A 22,685-nucleotide genomic window follows, 5' to 3' on the forward strand; every position below is an offset into this window, starting at 1 on the left:
AACTATCGAATCTTGCCTGACGATGTCTTGTCCCATCAGTATTCGTGTGTGAAGAGCATCTGCAGCGATAAATTAAGTGGTTAAATGGGCTGTGCATCTGCAGGAACTCTGCAGGAACTCACATTCGGCTCATTCAGAAACATTTACAAGGCAAATTTACACCGAGGATCTCACACACATGCGTTCTCTGCCCGGGAAACATGGGGATTGTCCTCCTCAAAACCAAAAAAAAACTCCTTCCTTTCATTGTTATCTTGTCGTTGCTATGGAAACGTGGCCAAGCAGCAGAAAAAAAAAACTGGAGAATTATTCTGGGGACAAAAAACAAAGAAGACAGAGGAAACCTGCTTGAATTTGACTGTTTTGTTACATCATACCTGTTGCCCCGTTGTGCAAATTTCCACAAGAAAACCAGAAGAGTTGGAGGGAAGTCTCGAACTCCTCCTCCTCCTCCTCCTCCTCCTCTTCCTCAGTGCCCAAACCAGGGCAGAAGGTGGATGGCATCATCAGACATCAGTGGTGCTGTTTCAGGCACAACATCCACCTTTGGAATATGACGGCTGCTTCCCTGCAGAGGAGGGGTCCTTCCTTCATCCCCTTAGCTCTAAAACCCCCCCAGATATGGATCAAGCTGGTCTGCATCCCAACTTGTTGGTAAGTTGAGCAGAACGTGAGGAGAATGAGCTGGAAAAGGGTTTGTTGTGTGGCACTGAGGTGTTTTTGAATGAAACGGCTCCCGCAGAGACGAGTTAAACATCTACAAACAGTCAGAACTTCCTGTTTCGCATCTATTATTGGATCCATTGCAAATCTAAAACTGTGATTCTCAGTGTGTCAGAACGGTTTTTGAGTTTTTGTCGTTATTATTTCTTTCATCTTTAAATCTGCCTTCAAAAGGTAAGTTCAGAGGCTGAATTTCAGAGGCTTCTTTTTTTGTTTTGGAGCTGATGCAAACTGAGCTGAAGGCACTTTCACATCAGAAGTAAATGTTTAAGCTTGAGAGGAATTTCTAAAGTGGAATGAACTCATTTTGTAAGCTTGCAGGAATGAGTCTGACAGCAAGAAACATCAATAATTAAGCTGCGTTCAGATGAGTCTGAGGTCTTGCTAAAGCACACATTTGAATGTTTGCACGGTCAGATGTTCATAACTCTCTGTCTGAATGTGATTGTAGATGAGATTTGGGACATACAGACAGTCAGAGTTCAGGCCTTGTGATATAACCCTGATGTCTAAGGATTTTATGTTGTCTTACATCCACTTTTTAGAGAGTCAAGCCTTCCAGATCTGAGCCAGCTTTTAAAACAGGGACTTTTCTGATGACAAAGCACTCAAGTTCCTTCAGGGTTGAAAGAGAAATGCATGAATATGTTGCCTTGTGTTAGAATGAGTTTATTTAATCCTGAATATAACTTTTTATTTTAATTATAAGTGGGGTAAAGAACCTACAGAAGCTACAGGTGGCAAACAATAAGGGAGGAATCCTGATGAGGAGCTAAACCTGCTCAAATTGAAACTTTTGAAGCTTGTTTCAGACGTTGAATCCCTCTCTGGCTTCATTCTGGGTCGCTGTTAGCTTAGCTGTTAGCTTAGCTGTTAGCTTAGCTGTTAGCTTAGCTGTTAGCTTAGCTGTTCCTCCCTGACTCTCTAAACTGAGAGAGCTCTGATCGCTGTCTCCTGCAAAGCAACAGCAGCGTGAAATAATCAGTCAGAAATAAAGGGTAAAAACCTCTGCAGGGACAAGAAAACAAGATGCACAAAGATTAAAAACAACTGAAACTCAGCACATTTCAGTTGTTTTCCATCAGCAGCATGCAAACCCTAAATGCTCTAAAAGAGAGGGGGGTTATCATGCTTAAATTTAGATTTATTGAGAATGTTTGATGTTAACCTCCACCCACATTTTGCATCTCTTCTGCTTCCCAGACTCAAAAGGCTGTTGGAGCAGGAGAAGGCCTACCAGGCTCGTAAGGACAAGGACCACAGCAAGCGGCTGGAGAAGGTCAGAGCTGAGCTGGTTAAACTCAAGTCGTTTGCGCTGATGTTGGTGGACGAGCGGCAGCTGCATATCGAGCAGATTGACCAGCAGAGCCTGAAGATACAAGACCTCACTCAGAAGCTGCAGGAAAAAGAGCAGCGACTTGCAGCCGCAAGTGACGCCGCCAAGGAAAACGACCAGAAGGTCCTGAAGCTGGAAGCTGAGCTGGAGCACCAACAAGCAAAGTTCACGCAGAAGCAGGAGGAAATGACTGCAAAGCTGGCGAACCAAGAGTCCCAAAGCCAGCAGCTGAGGCTGAAACTGGCAGGGCTCACACACAAGATTGAAGAGCTGGAGGAGAGCAACAAAGTGCTGCAGAAATCAGACGAAGACCTGCTGCAGCTGAGAGAGAAGATCAAGAAAGGAGAATGCGGAAACTCTTCTCTGATGACCGAGCTGGAGAATCTGCGAAAGAAAGTGCTGGAAATGGAGGGAAAGGATGAGGAGATCGTGAAAATGGAGACTCAGTGCAGGGAGCTGAGAAAGAGGCTGAAGGATGAGGAGAACCACAGCAAGGAGCTGAAGCTGGAGGTGGACAAACTCCAGAAGAGAATGGCTGAGCTGGAGAAACTGGAGGGATCGTTCAATAAAAGCAAAAACGAGTGCTCACAGCTGCACACGAACCTGGAGAAAGAGAGGAGAGTTGTGAAGGATTTGGCTGGAGAGCTGGAGAGGGTGAAGACCCAGCTGAAGGAACTCGAGTCCTCGGAGTCAAAGTTCGCAAAGGCAGAAATGGTCCTCAAAGATGATCTTATGAAACTGAAATCATTTACAGTCATACTGGTGGACGAGAGAAAAAACTTAGCAGAGAGATTCAAGCAGGAAAAGCTGAAAAGCGACGATTTGAGTAAGATGTTGATCGTAGAGCAGGGGAAGGTCACAGAGGTCACCGAGAAGTTGATAGAGGAGAGCAAAAAACTTTTCAAATTCAAATCAGAGATGGAGATCCAAGTGACAAGTCTCTCCAAAGAGAAAGAGGAGTTAAAAAATAAAGTTGCAAGTGAAGAGGAGAAGTGTAGCGAGCTAAATAAGAAGCTAACGGGGATGAAAGTAAGAATAAATGAACTGGAGGAGACAGAAAGGGAAATGCAAAGAAAGTGGGAGAGAAATCCAGATCAAGACAATAAAGTAAAAGAGCTCACACAAGAAATCGAAAGGCTTAAAAGCAGGCTGAAGAAACTTGAGGTCGTGGAGGGAGATTTAATGAAAACTGAGGATGAGTATGACCTCCTGGAGAAGAAATTCAGAACAGAGCAGGACAAAGCAAACGCCCTCTCTAAGATGGTGGATGAAATGAAAGGTCAGATCGCCAGAAACAAAGCCATCGAGAAAGGCGAAGTCACGAGTCCGGAGGCTGAGCTGAGGATTCGCTGCAAGATGGAGGAGGCGAAAACCCGAGAGCTGCAGGCGGAGGTTCAGGCCCTGAAGGAGAAAATCCACGAACTCATGAACAAGGAGGACCAGCTGTCCCAGCTGAAGGTGGATTTTTCTGTCCTCCAGCAGAGGTTCATGGAGGAAGGGGAGAAGAAGAAGCGCATGAGTCAAGAAATAGAGAGCCTGACCAAGGAACTCGAAGCCACAAAGCGCTACAGTCGGGCTTTGAGGCCCAGTATGAACGGCAGGAGGATGATGGATGCCCCCGTCACCTCCACCGCAGTCCAGACAGATGTGGTGAGCAACGAGCCTGCTGAGGACGACACTGCAGCAGGGTTCATCCGGAAATCCTTTCTGGAGGAGAACCACTTAATGAGTAACCTCAGACAACAGGGTCTGAAGAAGGCGCCGGTTCTGGAACGATACCCACCAGCTTCGGCAGAACTCGGGGGGAGAAAGTCCTCGATCCCGTGGATGAAGAAGAAGGAGGCCATGACACTGGCTCAGACCGGTTCTGGAACAAACGCCAGGGCAGCCTCCCTCCATCCGGCGGAGATGACCATGTCCCAGAGGGCAGGCCAGCCGCTACATATCCGTGTGACTCCAGATCACGAGAACAGCACCGCCACCCTGGAGATCACCAGCCCCCGAGCCGAGGACTTCTTCTCCAGTACCACCATTATTCCCACTCTTGGATTTCAAAAACCTCGGATCACAATCGTCCCCAAACCCACAACCGTGACTTCAAAGACCAAAGGAAGTGAGCTGATGGGGGGTCTTGATCGAGCCAAGTCTCCCGTCACAATAACCGCCATCTCCAGGGCAAAGAGTCCAGAGAAGAACAGCAGCAGCAGCAGCCTTCAGTCGCCGGTGTCCATCATCACGGTCAGCGCCACCCCGGTAGCAGAAGCATGTGCGTCATGCGACCCCCACGACACGACTGCAGGATGCACAGTAATCAAGATGACCTCGGAGAGGCAACCCGAGCCTGCGCCGGTCCGGAAATACAACGGCAACAACATCATCACGACAGAGGACAACAAAATCCACATCCATCTGGGTTCCCAGTACAAGAGGCCCTCCGAGGTCTGCAGCAGTCCTGTGTTGACGCTTAGATCGATGGGGCCGGGCTCGGAAAACAAGGAAACGTCCACCGGGACCGTGCTCCGTTCCCCACGGCAACCCTCAGTGGCGAGGACAACCCAGAGCAAAATGACAAGCAGCATAATGATCACTCCCATCACCTCCGCAGCCTCCAGGCCAACGCAGTCCGTGGTGAGTTATTTTCATCCATCCAACGACCCTTAAGCTGCCGTAGTTTGCCCTTAAATGTCTGAACTTTTAATCTTGATCTTTTACGTTGCAGCTGCTTCTGAAATGTTACAAAATGAAATCAGATGGTGTGCAGATGCAGGGTAGAATCAATAATCAGATTTTATTTATAATGATAGTCACTTGTAGAGCAAAGTAATAGGTTATGAATTCCTAACTCACTCTCCTCGATATCTATGGGGAGAAGAGTGAGACTATAAAACTTCCATCCATCCATCATCTGCCGCTTATCCGGGGGTCGGGGGGGCAGCAGCTTTAACAGAGAAACCCAGACCTCCCTGTTCCCGGCCACTTCCTCCAACTCTTCCTCCAGCTCTTTCTCCAACTCTCTTCCTCCAACTCTTTCTCCAACTCTCTTCCTCCAACTCTTCCTCCAACTCTCTTCCTCCGGCTCTTCCTCCAACTCTTCCTCCAACTCTCTTCCTCCAACTCTTCCTCCGGCTCTCTTCCTCCAACTCTTTCTCCAACTCTTCCTCCAACTCTCTTCCTCCAACTCTTCCTCCGGCTCTCTTCCTCCAACTCTCTTACTCCAACTCTTCCTCCACCTCTTCCTCCAACTCTTCCTCCGGCTCTTCCTCCGGCTCTTCCTCCAGCTCTCTTACTCCAACTCTTCCTCCAGCTCTCTTCCTCCAACTCTCTTCCTCCAGCTCTTCCTCTGGCTCTCTTCCTCCAACTCTCTTCCTCCAGCTCTTCCTCCAGCTCTTCCTCCAGCTCTCTTCCTCCAACTCTTCCTCCAGCTCTTCCTCCAGCTCTCTTCCTCCAACTCTTCCTCCGGCTCTTCCTCCAACTCTTCCTCCAACTCTTCCTCCAACTCTTCCTCCAGCTCTTCCTCCACCTCTTCCTCCAACTCTTTCTCCAGCTCTTCCTCCACCTCTTTCTCCAGCTCTTCCTCCAGCTCCTCCGGGGGGACCCCGAGGCGTTCCCAGGCCATAGTCTCTCCAAAGTGTCCTGGGTCTTCCCTGGGTCTCCTCCCAGTGGGACGGGCCCAGAACACCTCACCAGGAAGGCTTTCAAGGGGCATCCTAACCAGATGCCACCTCATCTGACTCCTCTCGATGCGGAGGAGCAGCGGTTCTACTCCGAGCCCCTCCTGGATCACTGAGCTTCTCACCCTATCTCTAAGGGAGACCCAGACACCCTGCGGAGGAAGCTTGTATTCGTGATCTCGTTCTTTCGGTCTCTCCCCACAGCTCGGGACCATCGGTGAGGGTAGGAAGGTAGATTGACCAGTAAATAGAGAGCTTCACCTTCTGGCTGAGCTCCTTCATAATGACGGGTCGGTGCAGAGCAACACTGCAGACGCTGCACCGATCCGCTCCATTCGTCCCTCACTGGGAACAAGACCCGAGATACTTGAACTCCTCCACTTGGGGAAGGATCTCATTCCCGACCCGGAGAGAGCATCCCACTCTTTTCCGGCTGTAAAACTTATCAAAAGAAAGTTCTCTCCACGCTAGGAGGAAAAACTAAAGGTTATATAAATCTTACAAATAAACTTATCCCTCTCCGAACCGTCGGAGGCTCTATAGAAATTTAACAAAACCAATAAACAAAAAGAGACTCCTGCTAATGGAGTTGCTATGAAAGTTATAATTATAAATCAAAGACACTCCTCTACTGGAGATACTACTGATAAGAGACAAGGACAAACAAAACTTCACTTGGCTAAATCTATGGCAAAACTAGGAGGAAATCATTAATAAATAAGATCTTTGGATACTTAGGCTTTGGTTACTTTGGAGGAAGAAAGCTTGAGAGACAAATTCAACACACTGGCTACGAGATGCAGACTAAATACACCTGAGGAACCAAAGGGGAACAGGTGGAAACACTTTGGGAATCAGGGAAGACAATGAGACACACGGGAGGAAGAGCAAGTTACCTGAAACCAGAGGAGTTAATTTCAAAATAAAACAGGAAGTGACAAGACAAGGTACAAAAACCTCTAAGAGCATCTGTGAGACCTGACAGTGAGCTTCCTAGATAGAGCTCTCTCCAGGTATCAGATGTTTGAGAAATACTACCGACCACTGGAACGATCTGCATTAAATCCTCTTCTATAAAGTCTTATAGAGACAAACTCACATTTACCAACTGACACAATCCCTTAGTAAGCACTGGAGATGCTTCACTTCTGAGCACAGATGAACATCCTGGTTCAAAGTTCCCGTTAACCCCGATGAGCTGGTGACAGTAAGCAGGGCTTTGGTGACTTTCACAGCTCAAATACGGGTTAAAACCGCCGTCGCTGCATCATTTCTGGGAGAAGCAGGTCCGTCCTACGAGTGGCGGATTGAGAAAAGTGCGTATATTTGTAAAGATGCAAAGCATTTATGAGTTCCTGTCTTTAAAAAGACAATTACAGCAGTGAAAGTGTTAGAAAAAGCTCAAAACCAACAACCAAAGTAGATAGAAGGAATATATTCAATACCGACACGTCGCCATTCAAATGCTGAAATGTTTCCTAAGAAAATCTGACTGTTTGACTGGACCCTGAGTCCTTCAAAAAGATCTCAAGCTGCATTTCCAAAGCAGGAACTCGTTTCTCGAGCTCCTCCGCTCACGCTACAGGAGTCAAGGGCGAAAGGAGGTTCTCCGGAGATGCTTTTCCTGATTGGTTTAGTATTTATTTCCACGGTACAAACGCTCAAATTCCTCAAATGATCACCAAAACCACGTTTACTGGAGGCTTTTCTTTAAATCTTCGTCCAAAAGTCTTGTGTTCCCCTGCTCCAGGTCCTCTCCTGTGTCTGATATCTCATCCTCTTCATTTTTCCAGCCCAGCTCGGACGTGCAGACGGCTCGGAGCGGAGCCACACGGATCCCGGTGTCGAAAGGTGCGAAGCCCAACGGGAAGGCAGTTCTGGGCGTGTCCACGGTGACGAAGGTGGAAGGCCAGGCGATGAAAATCGAGCTGAGGAAGTCCACGCTGTGCAGCTCCGCCTCCGCGGCAGGAGGCAAGAGCTGAGGCGCTGCCATGGCAACGACGAACCTCCCGACGAATATTCGTAGTCTGTGTGTTACGATGCCTTTTAAATCGGTTTAGCTTCAACCCCGTGAATTTACCGTGAAGACAGGAGATATTTAAATCACCTGAGGGCGGATTGACTTTGAGAGCATGTTGATTCCCTCCATCATGCTGCCGGTGCTCAGTTTAGCCTTTTAAGCGCATCATTTTGTCATTGCGTGTGTTTATTTCACTGTGAATCGTCTTTTTTTTCTGAGCTGACCATCATTTGTGACGACGAGCACCAAAATAAAAACTATTTATCTCAAGTGTGGCGTTGCTTCATCGCTCCGGTCTGTGACATTGACCCATCGACAGCTTTCTGATACACAACCGTGGAAAGTAATGTTAAATTTAACAGGTTTATTTCATGGTCTGAGTGAACACATTCCATTAAAAGGGAAGAAACATATTTTTGGACTTACAGTACACCATTACCAGAGAATTATCTCATTAAACCTCTGCTAGTACACCATTACCAGTGAATTATCTCATTAAAACTCTGCTAGTACACCATTACCAGTGAATTATCTCATTAAAACTCTGCTAGTACACCATTACCATTGAATTATCTCATTAAAACTCTGCCAGTACACCATTACCAGAGAATTATCTCATTAAAACTCTGCTAGTACACCATTACCAGTGAATTATCTCATTAAAACTCTGCTAGTACACCATTACCAGAGAATTATCTCATTAAAACTCTGCTTCAGTTAGTAACTGCTTTCCCAAGTATATTTACCTTGGAATTAACTATCTATGTCTATTACCCAACATAACAAAATCCATCAACTGGCACTACCTTCTGTGCCTCTAAACAGGAGAATGATCATATTACCACCACAACACAATAGAAGAAGAAGAAGAATACCGTTCAGAGGGCTATGGAGAAGAAGAATGTGCAGGAACCAGTGGCCGTGTTGCTGGGTCTGCAAATAATGAGCGACTTTAGACCCAAAAGTAATTTTAGAAATGTTGAGAATGCGAGGATACGTCACATGTTGTGTGCTGGGACATGTAGGGAATGCTTTCCTTACTTAATGCTCTTAACTCCATTTTAGACCACTGTTGCCTGATTAGATTTAGTTGAATTTGGCAAAAAAATGGCTGATTTATTAAAGTAAAGTTAGTTTAAAGTAAACAAATGATAATAGTTCCAAATTTATTCTTGTTAGTGTGTAGTGGACTATAATAAAGATGTGTTTTAACAGCAGCTCATAAGATATATTTATGTATATTTTTTAACTTTCAGGCGACTGACATGTTAAACGTTGAGTTATGAGGATTAGAAATGGACTAAGATATGATTTTTGAGGCTAATCCTACAATTTGAGCACAGAAATACAGTTCTGAAGTTAGAATTCAGGGTCTTTACAGAGAAAAGACAACCTCATGACAACCTTCAGGACATAAGGAGTATAAAATGAGGTGTGAAACTTTGTTTAAAATAACTGGATCCGGTTCGTGCTTCTTGTGAGTTTGTTAGCTGATAAAAAAAGCTAAATATTTCTGTGATTTATTCAAGCTGTTCATCAGGTTGAGCTTTTGCTGATGAATACAGAGGAAAATCAATGACATGCAGGTTTAAAGCGCATTTAAATCAACACCTTCATACATTTCTCACCTGATTGTTGGCTTTTTACCTAATATTCTACTTTTTTATGTTTATTTTCTAACTGTGGTGATCACTGAATTCAAAAGATGAGAATATGCAGAATAAATGTAATGAATAATGACTAAAATGTTCTCTGAACTGTCCAACACCAGATTTGCCTGACGAATATGTTGCTGGCAGCGATGATGCATTTTTAAGCTTGAATTTTGTTTTCATCATCAGAAATGTAATAAAATGGAAGCAAAAGGAATAAAACTCTAAGTGTCGCTACAGCTGGAACTAAACTAAGCCCTTCAAATGTCTGTTTTCTGTCTGGTTCTGTGAGGATGGACCCAGGATCCAGAGAAGAACTGATGAAAAATATCTTTAAACATTTTTGTTTTGATCTAAAATATGTTCTTTTCCAGCTAGATCGTCTCCATGTTGCTTACAAAGATCTTTAAAGGACAAAATAAATATAATAATATATCTTGCATCCGATTAAAGTGACAATGAGACTGTGGAGAAAAAATAACAAACTCCCTGATGACTTATCACACTTATATGTTATTATTTTCACATTTTTCATGCTGCTTATTTATTGTAAGTGCTTGACATAAATCCAGCCAATATTTATCTCTGAAAATCCAATATTTTACACAGTTTGAACATTTTCCCCTCATATATACTTTTATTATACTAAAAATATAAGTACCCGATTGATTTTTGTATCATAATTTCCAATATTATCAGTTTTTCTGAGGGCAGCCAATGATGCATTCGCTTACAAATGGGAAATTAGAATTTTAGCTTTCTAATTGGGAAAAAACAAAGAAAATGCAGCAAAAAATCGAATCAGTTTTTTTTATGAAGATCAATCGTGGTATATGATAAATACCATCTTTCATTTGTTCAGATGATTTTTGTTGATGCTTAATCTAATAAAATAATTCATATGTGCCGTCAGTTTTAGGTTGTCCGAGGGTCCCTAAAGTAGCACATTTTTGCTGCTCGACGTTACCTGTATTGTAAACTTACGGGAGGAGCAGATGTAGCTAGCTTTTCAGCTAGCAATTTAGTATTTAAAATAATGGTTTAAATTGAATGAGATTCTAATTTAATTTCGGTGCGTTTGTAGACAACTAACACCAAGAACTGACGCCGTTGGTTCGTTAACGATAGCTCCAACTTCGTAACCGTCAGCTCCGAGAAGCGACCATGATGGCGTCCAGCTTCAACGCCAAAGACGAGGATGGGCACATCACTGTGTCCGGAGCTGGTGGGGGGACTCTGCAGAGCAAGAAGCCCGAAAACACTGCTTTCAAACAGCAGAGACTCCCAGCGTGGCAGCCCATCCTCACAGCGGGCACCGTCCTTCCAGCCTTCTTCATTATCGGCCTAATCTTCATCCCCATTGGCATCGGCTTGTATGTAACGTCCAATAACATCAAGGAGTTCGAGGTAACGTTATGTATATAATGCTCATTGACGGTATAAAACACGGTGGATCCCATTTAGTCAATCCAGTAACACGCAGTTAGAGTAACCCAGTTACGTACAATGATGTCGCACTAACTGAGAAGGAGCTCGCGCGTGGACTCAGGCTTCTGCAGCCAACCTCCATTAAAAAAATGTGGAATTTTACAGTGACCCCCTCATCGTGGCATTTTTAAAAATCTTGTATTGTATGACATGAACATATTTTGAAAGGTTATGATTCAGGGAATAATTCGGCAAACATTTTTCTCAAAGTAATCTTTAATTTCAGTAATAAAATTATACTCCAACTCACCATACTGACGCTAGAAGCCCATTGAAATGGTCTGAGGACCAGTAACATACCCTCCCGGTGGCATTGCCCTATGATTAAGTTTGAGAATTTATAGGTTCACTTGTGGTTCACAGATCGATTACACAGGAGTTGACATGTCCAGTCCTTGCTTCAACTGCTCCCAGAACTTCAGCTGGAACAGCACAAGGCCTTGCACCTGCACAATACCCTTTTACCTGGACCAATCATATGAGGTCAGAGTCACCATTTTACACATGCAAACATCCAGAATCCAGCCAGCCAGGCAGGCAGTTAACAGTCCTTTTCCATCTGAATTCACAGAGCAATGTCTTCATGTATTATGGCCTCTCCAACTTCTATCAAAACCACCGTCGTTACGTCAAGTCGAGAGACGACAGCCAGCTGAATGGAGACATGGAATCCCTCACGGTATTTTCCAGAGTGTTGTATCTTTAACTCATAATGAGATAAAGCTGTTACGGTATACTTCACAGTGCTCCTCCATTTGATCTTGTGCCTTTACCTTGGAGCTATGTGCATTTGCCCCCATAGTCTTACTGCTTTTAGAAGCAAATTGTTCCTCGTTCTGCTTGTTTGGGAGTCACGAGTCGTGCGTCTCCTACCAGAGGGCATCAGAAAGTTGGTCTGAGTCCACTGGGATCGGCCATTTCACGGCTCCTTATTTCACCCTTTTAAATCAGTTTAAAGAAGGAAATTTACATGCATTTCTTCTTTGCGACTGCTGTTGTGAGTCAGGCTGGTGAGTTCTTTGTGTTTTTGCTCAGAAGTGGGCTTGTTGCAGCTTTAATTCAGCCTGCATGTGCTGCCGTTTATCTTTTCCTCCGACGCAGGCACCCAGCAAGGAGTGTGAGCCGTATGCATCCCACAACAACAAGCCAGTTGCCCCGTGTGGAGCCATCGCCAACAGCATGTTCAATGGTGAGCAGTTCCTCAGTTTGTTGAAGAATATCATCAGTTTTTCCCTCATGTGGTCTGTGAGTGGTTTCCAAAAGGTATCTTTTAGAAAATGCCTGACTGTGTCTTGAGGATTAAACTCCAATAAGAGGACAGGGTTGAGGAATCGTTTCTGACCAACCGGCTGCTTTCCTCGCAGACTCTTTGGAGCTGTTTTACAACGACCCCAACGGCACAAAGATCCAGATTCCTCTGACAGCAACAGGAATCGCCTGGTGGACAGACAAACATGTGAAGTTCAGGAACCCCGGGGGCAACAACCCAAACCTCACAACTGTTTTCCAAGGTATCAGCTTCTCCTGCACCATCTTATCAGAACCAAAGCCTGTGAATGGACCAAAGGGCTCAAGGGCTATTTATTGTTTCTGTATTTATCAGACGATTTTATCCAAAGCGACTTACAAATGAAGATATAACAGCTCTATAAAAAGCTAACAATAAGCTCCATAGAAGGAACCCAGGAGTCCGACTCTGTCAGAGGGGACAGAGTAGAGATAGGGTGCAGGCATAGAAGGAAGTGCAGAAAGATAAAGTGCAGAGATAGAGGGGGGAGGGAAGTACAAGGTAAGTGCTGGGATAGGAGATGCTCTCTGAAGAGCTGGGTTTTCAGGAGCTTCTTGAAGATAGACAGGGACGCCCCTGTTCTGGTAGCGCTCGGTAGGTCATTCCACCATCGTGGGACGACACATGAACAGAGTTTGGATTGTCTTAGGCGTGGTGTAGGAGCTGCTAGACGACAATCCTGGGACCAACGGAGGGACCCAGTTGGGACAGAAGCCTTTGCAAGAGCATTCAAGTAGATGGAGCCGTTCCATTAAGCTCTTTGTAGCTAACATCAGGGACTTGGATCTGATGCTAAGGGCAGCCAGAGGAGCTCAATGAACAGAGGGGGGGCGTGTTCTTTTAGGCTGATCCAAGACCAGACGCACCGCCGCGTTCTGGACCATCTGCAGAGGTTTCACAGGCTGGAGACCAGTTAGGAAACCAGTTAGGAGACCAGTTAGGAGACCAGTTAGGAGACCAGTTAGGAAACCAGTTAGGAAACCAGTTAGGAGACCAGTTAGGAGACCAGTTAGGAAACCAGTTAGGAAACCAGTTAGGAAACCAGTTAGGAGACCAGTTAGGAGACCAGTTAGGAGACCAGTTAGGAAACCAGTTAGGAAACCAGTTAGGAGACCAGTTAGGAAACCAGTTAGGAAACCAGTTAGGAGACCAGTTAGGAGACCAGTTAGGAGACCAGTTAGGAAACCAGTTAGGAAACCAGTTAGGAGACCAGTTAGGAAACCAGTTAGGAAACCAGTTAGGAGACCAGTTAGGAGACCAGTTAGGAGACCAGTTAGGAAACCAGTTAGGAGACCAGTTAGGAGACCAGTTAGGAGACCAGTTAGGAAACCAGTTAGGAGAGCAGTTAGGAGAGCAGTTAGGAAACCAGTTAGGAGAGCAGTTAGGAGAGCAGTTAGGAAACCAGTTAGGAGACCAGTTAGGAGACCAGTTAGGAGACCAGTTAGGAGACCAGTTAGGAGACCAGTTAGGAGAGCAGTTAGGGGACCAGTTAGGAGACCAGTTAGGAGACCAGTTAGGAAACCAGTTAGGAAACCAGTTAGGAGACCAGTTAGGAAACCAGTTAGGAGACCAGTTAGGAAACCAGTTAGGAAACCAGTTAGGAGACCAGTTAGGAGACCAGTTAGGAGACCAGTTAGGAAACCAGTTAGGAGACCAGTTAGGAGACCAGTTAGGAAACCAGTTAGGAGACCAGTTAGGAAACCAGTTAGGAGACCAGTTAGGAAACCAGTTAGGAAACCAGTTAGGAAACCAGTTAGCAGACCAGTTAGGAAACCAGTTAGGAGACCAGTTAGGAAACCAGTTAGGAGACCAGTTAGGAAACCAGTTAGGAGACTAGTTAGGAGACCAGTTAGGAAACCAGTTAGGAGAGCTGTTAGGAAACCAGTTAGGAGACCAGTTAGGAAAACAGTTAAGAAACCAGTTAGGAAACCAGTTAGGAGACCAGTTAGGAGACCAGTTAGGAAACCAGTTAGGAGACCAGTTAGGAAACCAGTTAGGAGACCAGTTAGGAAACCAGTTAGGAGACCAGTTAGGAAACCAGTTAGGAAACCAGTTAGGAGACCAGTTAGGAAACCAGTTAGGAGACCAGTTAGGAGACCAGTTAGGAAACCAGTTAGGAAACCAGTTAGGAAACCAGTTAGGAAACCAGTTAGGAGACCAGTTAGGAAACCAGTTAGGAGACCAGTTAGGAAACCAGTTAGGAGACCAGTTAGGAAACCAGTTAGGAGACCAGTTAGGAAACCAGTTAGGAGACCAGTTAGGAAACCAGTTAGGAAACCAGTTAGGAAAACAGTTAGGAAAACAGTTAGGAAAACAGTTAAGAAACCAGTTAGGAAACCAGTTAGGAGACCAGTTAGGAAACCAGTTAGGAAACCAGTTAGGAGACCAGTTAGGAAACCAGTTAGGAGACCAGTTAGGAAACCAGTTAGGAGACCAGTTAGGAAACCAGTTAGGAGACCAGTTAGGAAACCAGTTAGGAGACCAGTTAGGAAACCAGTTAGGAGACCAGTTAGGAAACCAGTTAGGAAACCAGTTAGGAAAACAGTTAGGAAACCAGTTAGGAAAACAGTTAAGAAACCAGTTAGGAAACCAGTTAGGAAACCAGTTAGGAAAACAGTTAAGAAACCAGTTAGGAAACCAGTTAGGAAAACAGTTAGGAAAACAGTTAGGAAAACAGTTAAGAAACCAGTTAGGAAACCAGTTAGGAAAACAGTTAAGAAACCAGTTAGGAAACCAGTTAGGAAAACAGTTAGGAAAACAGTTAAGAAACCAGTTAGGAAACCAGTTAGGAAAACAGTTAGGAAAACAGTTAAGAAACCAGTTAGGAAACCAGTTAGGAAAACAGTTAAGAAACCAGTTAGGAAACCAGTTAGGAAAACAGTTAGGAAAACAGTTAAGAAACCAGTTAGGAAACCAGTTAGGAAACCAGTTAGGAAACCAGTTAGGTGTTTCCATTTATTCTTTGCATGGAGAGCTTTAAGCAGCGTTTTCTTCCACTTCAGGAACAACGAAGCCGGTGAACTGGCACCGGCCCGTGTTTGAGCTGGATGCCGACCCGGAGAACAACGGCTTCATCAACGAGGACTTCATCGTGTGGATGAGAACCGCCGCCCTGCCGACGTTCCGCAAACTCTACCGCATCATCCAGAAGAGGAATAACATGGTGCCGACTCTGCCGAGAGGCAACTACAGCCTGGAAGTGGTTTACAGTATCCTTAAAGGGAAACCCGCTCTTATTCAGTCACACCAGAGCTCAGCGGACATGAAACGCTCCACTTGACTTTGGTTTTTGCTTTATTTAGATGCTTTGCTGTGTAAGATAAATGGTCAAATGTATCAGTTAAAGCCAAATTAAAGCCAGGGAGGATGTGTGAGGAGGGAAATGCAATAAAAATCTCTTTTTTTTTTTATTAAAATGACATTGATCGTTTAAATGATCAAACAAAAGAGAAACCTGGTTGTTGGTTTTCATGCTGAAGGCATAAATGTGATGTTTGAGTCACACAGTCACTTAAAACTGTTGTTTAAACTGGTTTAGTCTGGAGTTTTTAACGGTTTCCTCTTTATGTGCGAGTGAAGCAGCCCCCTGAAAGAAAGCTGATGTTCAGTAATGTCTGTGTTTCTGACACCTCTGATCCTCTTCATACTGAGTCAGTATCCGGTATTTTTAAACCTGGACCTTATTTCTGGCATGAAGTGGTCCCAGTAGAGTGCCTGTGTAGAAATCCCTCCGTTAGCTCTCCTATAGCTGCAAGTAGCCACATAACAGCAGCTATGAGCTAACAGAGCTATAGCACACGTTCATTCATCCATTCTTCTTAAAGTATTGGTGAAATAAAGACGTAAAGTCGTCGTTCACGTTGTCAAAATCTGATAAATATCCTGCCATGTTGCACAAAACTATCAGCAGCAAACTCTGTGTGAAGTTAGCCGACTGTCACAGAGCACGGAGTGAATAAGCTGTGCTGCAGGGGGGCGTGTGGATGAAGTGGTCCCAGTAGAGTGCCTGTGTAGAAATCCCTCCGTTAGCTCTCCTATAGCTGCAAGTAGCCACATAACAGCAGCTATGAGCTAACAGAGCTATAGCACACGTTCATTCATTCATTCTTCTTAAAGTATTGGTGAAATAAAGACAGATAATGCCTTATTTAGAGGCTGCATCCTCTAAGCCCCGTTCACTCCGTTATATGGATCTCCAGTTATCTAAATATCTTCAGAAGGACGCCGACTTTCACCCAACTGTTCTCCAAAGTGAGTAGATGAACGTATTTAATGCCAGAAATAAGGTTTAAAAACACCGGAGTTCCCCTTTAAACTCCAAATCATTTCCTTTTTGTGCTCTCTGTCCTGGTAACGAAGTAAAATGTGGTTTCTGAGGTGAAACTCTGTTTCAGTCTCATCCATAAACCTCAAGAAGCTTTTTAAGGCTTCAGACTTGATGTTGTGTCTGAAACTCTGACTTCTCATTGGTCAGTTTCACCTTTAACCAGTCGAACCCAGACTATCCTGTGCGGAGCTTTGAGGGCAGGAAGAGGATGATCCTGAGCACCATCTCCTGGATGGGAGGCAAGAACCCGTTCCTGGGCATCGCCTACATCACCGTGGGCTCCGTCTGCTTCTTCCTGGGCGTCGTCCTGCTGATCATCCACCACAAATACGGCAGCCGCAACAACAGCGCCGACATCTCCAACTGAGACCGGAGCCGGACCCGGCTCACCTTCGCTGCAGTGACAAGTGATCCTGGCAGGCAGATTAGTTCCAGATTTACTCAAGTTTGGGTCAAAAATCAAATCCTGCCTCAGAGGAGTTGTGCTTCCTTCAGAAAGCTGCATCAGAAGATTCACAACCAGCCAAACGGGGCTTGTTGCTAATCTTTAGAAATGCTGAATTCATTGGATTTTGGACGGTTTTCCCTGGTATTTAAGGAAAAATTGCAGGATTTTTCCACTTTTTTCTTTGTATGTGGTTGTAAGATATTGAAAAGCTTCCAGATTTGTGCAGTCAGACACGGTTTGAACAAGAAACTCAAGCTAACGTGGTTTTAAGCTAACAACAGACTTTTAAAATGACTCTTTAAAGCAGGGATGTCAAAGTCCGGTCCTGGAGGGCCGCTGTCCTGCAGGTTTTAGATGTTTCCCTGCTTCACCTGAATCAGATCAATGCATCATCAGCAGGTTTGTGCAGAACTTAACAATCTTTCAAATAGATTCATTTAATCTGAATCAGGTGCGTTGAAGCAGGGAAACGTCTAAAACCTGCAGGACAGCGGCCCAGAGTTTGACATCCCTGGTTTAAATGGTGTATCTGACAGTATCTTTCACCCACATACAAAACGAGACGGGAACCAGACTGAAAAACCATTTCATAGATAAATAAACAGGATTTTATAGCTATAATTGGTCTATATAAAAGAAAAGAGCTTTAGGGAACACAAAAAGTTTGGATTTCTTTTCAGAATTGACGACTGTTGCCTTCAGGCCCTGAAAACAGAAGTCTGCTCAGACATAAAGGAATGAAACCAACAGAGGAAGAGAAGCTTTGACCCTGCAGGATCTCCGGTGCCGTGCAGGCGAGCCGGACCGCTCCATGTGGTCACCGAGCCGCTCCAGCAGCTCATCTTTGTGCCTCGCTGTGTTTCCTGCTTTCAGATTGAACTCGTAGCACTTTTTAAAACCAGAGTTCCACATTGCACAAATAACATGTTTATTTTTTGTATTTATGTCAGAGTTTTACGGATGTTGGCCTTGTGTCGCCTGTATTTGCACGTCACGCCTCACCTGTGGCGACATCGTTCTGCCGGTGTTTTCACACGCCACCGCATGATAGACCAGTAACAGTGTGATCAAACGTGTGAATTCATGCTGATTTAATGTTAGTTTTACACTCGCATTCGGACATTTCCCTTCACGTGCTTGTTGAATAGATGTTGCATGTTGAAATGTGCTGAATAAAAATAATTTATTAACTTTTGAGACTTTTTTCTGAGTTGAACTAACGGCATAAATGGAAAAGATGTTCCTTTAGTTCAGGGATTAAACTGTAAATAGTTGCAGTTATTTAAGTTAACGGTTCCAAGTTTATTCCCCAAGATACAAGACAATATTTGGATAATTAATTTGCATTTATCTGCATTCAGTGTTCCCAAAACAGGCTGAACTGATCATGAGATGAGAAAAAAAAGTAAATATATGAACCATTAAAAAATGTCCTTTAAAAGTCAAAGACCACTAAATCATTGTGGGTTTAAACTAATTTCAGTTACTTTTAGAAATCAGTTTTGGTCTGTTTAGAATCACTGTTTAATCTAACATGCATGTTGTTGGACTGTGGGAGAAAACATGCAAACTCCTCACAGAAAATCCTCAGTTGAGGGAGGATGAGGGGGGTGTGAGGTGATCGCAGCCCTGTTTCTGACAGTTTATAGGTCACAATTATAACTTAAAACCCAGATTTGTATTATGGTTATTTAAAAAAAAAACATTTATACTTTTTTTCCAATTTTGGACAGTATAGAGTCATGTGGGATTATCGGGATTTTAGTTTTTACATTATTTTTCACCATGTCGTTACAGAGAGGCTCCTGTAGGGGGCAGCAGAGCGGGCATGATTCTTTAAATCTACCCCATAAAAGTACCCGAAGAAGCGGAAGGCGGAAACAGATTCTTCCGGTGTCCTTGTGCCGCTGATCCAACTCTATACACAACAGAGAAGATGTACAGACACATGATTGTAAGTGAATTTCCTGCTTTAATTGCGACAACTCGTTGAGATGTCGTGGTTTAACTAATAATTCAGGTGAATATTTTTGAAAATCAGGGTTGGTGTTACAGAACGTGACTATTTCAGTTAGCTACGGTTAGCAAGGGTCATAGCCGGGTGTCGCTAAAGTTAGCCTAAGCTAGGTGTCTTGGCGCTTTTTATTATTACGACCTCGCTGTTAGCTTAACGCGTTACATGTCTGAAAGGCTGTGGGGTTGTATATTTAATGAAAACGAGTGGAGTTTATCTCTGTGTGCGTGACTTTGCTCGTTTGCTGCTGTTTCCAGTCGCTCCAGCAGGTGGCGCGACGGAGCATCTGCAGTTCTGCCCGCCGACAGGTGGAGAACAAAGTTCCGAACAAGCAGAAGGTTTTTCAGGTAAACCGACACCACACATCTGAAGATGTCACCACTCTCATTCCACAGAACATGGGAAATCATTTTTAATTCTTAAGTCGAAGACCAGCTTTCAGGGATGTTAATTTTTGTCAGTGCAGGTGTCAACAGATTTTTATTTTGGTGGAAATATGAGTATAGTTAATATATTAAATGTAGTATAGTACACTTTGCTTCATGCAGTGCAAATGGTCTTGATTGGGCCTTATAAAGACAGAAGTGGCGCCAGCAGAGGCGTCTGGGAGGTGTTTTTAGCTTCTACATGTGGCTGATTTACTCCACTGTAAACAGATGAGTTTTATGGTTGGTTTGTTCTCTGGTGCTGGCGGTGGCCGCTGGAATAAGCCTCAGCGTGATGAGCTCCGCCCGCTCTGCCGGTCACTTCGCCCTGAGTCTGTTGAGAGAAGTGGAAGGAGAGATTCCAGCAGAAATTCCTTCTCATATGGCGTCAGGTCTCCTGATAAAATGATTAAAAATAAGCGGCTGCTGTCACAACGGCTCGAACTCCCCAGCAGACCTGAATCCAAGCAGCTGCTGCTCTGAAGGCGCTTTGTGGATGTTTTGGCGTGTCTGTAGAAACAGTTTGGATGGGAATGATTTATCAGCTGTTTGTTGTTGCTCCTCTAACGTTTCCATGGTGTCGCAGGAGGACAACGGGATGCCGGTTCATCTGAAGGGAGGCAGCTCCGACGCTCTGCTGTACAGGACGACCATGGCGCTCACCGTCCTGGGTGAGAACCTCTGTCTACCTGCTCTGAATTCATCCGAGTAGGAAATAATGTTCCCTTTATTCCACTGCTTCAGACGGGTTGTTTTCCAGCTATAATCTCAGTCATGAGTAGAATTTAACCCCCTGATTTACGGATTAAAGCTTCTGCTGCACCATGAAGTTTAACTGAATAACAGATTTAGGAATAACTGTAAATGTGTCACAGCAGCAAAATAAGCTGATTTAAAATGTTATTCTGTTCATTATTAAACTATTTGATCCACATATATGATCAGATTCTGCATTTTTACACTGAGCAGTTTGATCAGATGCAGTTTGTTTAACCTGGATGTTAATTTTCTGTTAACTAACCTGCAGCATCTACTGTAAAACCTCTAATATTTCCGCCCCTTTACTTTAGTATTTTCAGTCCTGTGGGAGGTGTGAAAGCAGGGATTCCCACACCGGGTCCTGGAGGGCCGCTGTCCTGCAGGTTTTAGATGTTTCCCTGCTTCAACACGCCTGATTCAGATTAAATGGATCTCTTCCAAAGATTGTTAAGTTCTGCACAAACCTGCTAATGATGCATTGATCTGATTCAGGTGAAGCAGGGAAACATCTAAAACCTGCAGGACAGCGGCCCTCGAGGACCAGAGTTTGACATCCCTGGTTTAAAGAGTCATTTTAAAAGTCTGTTGTTAGCTTAAAACCCCGTTAGCTTGAGTTTCTTGTTCAAAGCGTGTCTGACTGCACAAATCTGGAAGCTTTTCAATATCTTACAACCACATACAAAGAAAAAAGTGGAAAAATCCTGCAATTTTTCCTTAAATACGAGGGAAAACCATCCAAAATCCAATGAATTCAGCAATCCTCAGAGAAATGTGTTGATTTTCAGCTTAAACTTGCTTGCAGTCATTAAAGAGTCATTTAAACAGTCTGTTGTTAGCTTAAAACCACGTTAGCTTGAGTTTCTTGTTCAAACCGTGTCTGACTGCACAAATCTGGAAGCTTTTCAATATCTTACAACCACATACAAAGAAAAAAGTGGAAAAATCCTGCAATTTTTCCTTAAATACGAGGGAAAACCATCCAAAATCCAGTGAATTCAGCAATCCTCACTGGAGAGAAATGTGTTGATTTTCAGCTTTAAACGTGATGCTTGCATTTTCCATCCGAGGAAGAATACGTCCTCACAGCAGATTAAAGTCCTTTTTCCACATAAAACGATCAGTAACGGGCACATTAAGCAGAAACAGGAAGTTATTGGCTCAGCAGAGTGTGAAGCTGCTCAAATCATATGAGTTAATGTACTAATATGTTAAAGTCCGGTCCTGGAGGGCCGCTGTCCTGCAGGTTTTAGACGTTTCCCTGCTTCAACACACCTGATTCAGATGGAATGGGTCTTTCCAGAGATCCAGGTGTGCACAAACCTGCTAATGATGCATTGATCTGAAGCAGAGAAACATCTAAAACCTGCAGGACAGCAGAGTGAGTGTCGCTGCTTTAAAGCTTCAGTTCTATTTCTAACCCCATTTATCAGGTGATGTGGTCCTGCTGCAGGCCTCTTTGAGGAATTAAAGCCATCTTTGGCTGCAGCTGACAGAACTCCTGTTCTGATGGTCCAAAACAAAAGCTCCCGTCTGAGCTGCTTCCTCATTAATCAACGAAGATGTCTGAACTCTGCAGCTTCACTGTCTGATTTGCTGATGCAGTAAAAGTAAAAAGAGCATTTCAGTATGTTGAAAATGAGAAATGAAGCCAGGAATCCACAGGTTTGTGTGTGTTTTTGTTCAGAAAAGGTTGAGGAGCCGTGCTGCAGCTGCTCTGGTGCAGGTTCTAGTGATCAGAAAAGGTTGAGGAGCCGTCCTGCAGCTGCTCTGGTGCAGGTTCTAGTGATCAGGAAAGGTTGAGGAGCCGTCCTGCAGCTGCTCTGGTGCAGGTTCTAGTGATCAGGAAAGGTTGAGGAGCCGTCCTGCAGCTGCTCTGGTGCAGGTTCTAGTGATCAGAAAAGGTTGAGGAGCTGCTCTGGTGCAGGTTCTAGTGATCAGAAAAGGTTGAGGAGCTGCTCTGGTGCATCTTGGTGCTTAACTTGCCGTCTTGTCTTGCAGGAGCTGGATACGTTGTGTATGAACTGGTGAAGGCGGCGTTCCCCAAGAAGGCCTGACTCTCCTGGTCCAACGGAGCCGGCAGGCTGCTTGTATAAAAAGATGTTCCTCCGTCTGTCTTACTCTGTTGTTGTTTCACATTCATGAGGTTGTAACTTATTTCTTGTGCTTAATCTCTGACCTGGGATCAATAAACAAAGTGTACCTCTCATGACCGAACCACCTTATTCCTGTATCCTTCCACTGAGCCGTGATCAGGTTCCAGCTGTCAGTTAAATAATCTACAGTTTAATTCCTGAAGGTTTCTGCAGCTTTTTGCTTGTTCTGGACTCTCAGATGTGGACATTTCTGCTCTTTTCTGTAATTAAAGATGAACCGAATACCTTTTTGTTTCAGAGACGGTGCCTTCTTTAACTAAACTTCTAGGAAATTTACACACAACTGTTGCTGAAGTTGCAACTGATTCAGCTGCAGAAATAGAAATGTGACTGTGGGAAATGTTAGAGGCAAAGCCTTCTTTAGGTTAACTTGTAGGCAAA

The 22,685-nt window shown here is 44.4% G+C and overlaps 3 protein-coding genes across 3 annotated transcripts in view; all 3 read left to right on the forward strand.

Annotated features, from left to right (window-relative positions):
- Nucleotides 1-7,947, forward strand: part of filip1b (filamin A interacting protein 1b) — a 54,099-nt gene extending 46,152 nt beyond the window's left edge. The window contains exons 5-6 of the mRNA XM_072361819.1: nucleotides 1,927-4,687; nucleotides 7,524-7,947. Of these exons, the coding sequence (XP_072217920.1) occupies nucleotides 1,927-4,687; nucleotides 7,524-7,712 (2,950 nt within the window). The 3' untranslated portion in view covers nucleotides 7,713-7,947. The remainder of the gene's footprint in view (nucleotides 1-1,926; nucleotides 4,688-7,523) is intronic.
- A 2,394-nt stretch (nucleotides 7,948-10,341) lies between these two features.
- On the forward strand, nucleotides 10,342-17,049 carry LOC140266731 (cell cycle control protein 50A-like). Its single transcript, XM_072361820.1, has 7 exons — nucleotides 10,342-10,809; nucleotides 11,254-11,373; nucleotides 11,462-11,569; nucleotides 11,992-12,079; nucleotides 12,255-12,401; nucleotides 15,181-15,387; nucleotides 16,679-17,049. The coding sequence occupies exons 1-7, from the start codon at nucleotides 10,567-10,569 to the stop codon at nucleotides 16,870-16,872; spliced, it is 1,107 nt and encodes a 368-aa protein (XP_072217921.1). The 5' UTR covers nucleotides 10,342-10,566; the 3' UTR covers nucleotides 16,873-17,049.
- Nucleotides 17,050-18,796: 1,747 nt separating this feature from the next.
- cox7a2b (cytochrome c oxidase subunit 7A2b) lies at nucleotides 18,797-22,365 on the forward strand. Its single transcript, XM_072362917.1, has 4 exons — nucleotides 18,797-18,907; nucleotides 19,225-19,314; nucleotides 19,979-20,063; nucleotides 22,150-22,365. Exons 1-4 carry the CDS (start codon nucleotides 18,890-18,892, stop codon nucleotides 22,203-22,205), a joined length of 249 nt encoding a protein of 82 aa, XP_072219018.1. The 5' UTR covers nucleotides 18,797-18,889; the 3' UTR covers nucleotides 22,206-22,365.
- The last annotated feature ends 320 nt before the right edge of the window (nucleotides 22,366-22,685 follow it).

This window comes from Leuresthes tenuis, unplaced genomic scaffold (genome assembly GCF_036924035.1).
Source record: "Leuresthes tenuis unplaced genomic scaffold, fLeuTen1.0.hap1 SCAF_13, whole genome shotgun sequence".
In the NCBI taxonomy this organism is placed as follows: domain Eukaryota; kingdom Metazoa; phylum Chordata; class Actinopteri; order Atheriniformes; family Atherinopsidae; genus Leuresthes; species Leuresthes tenuis.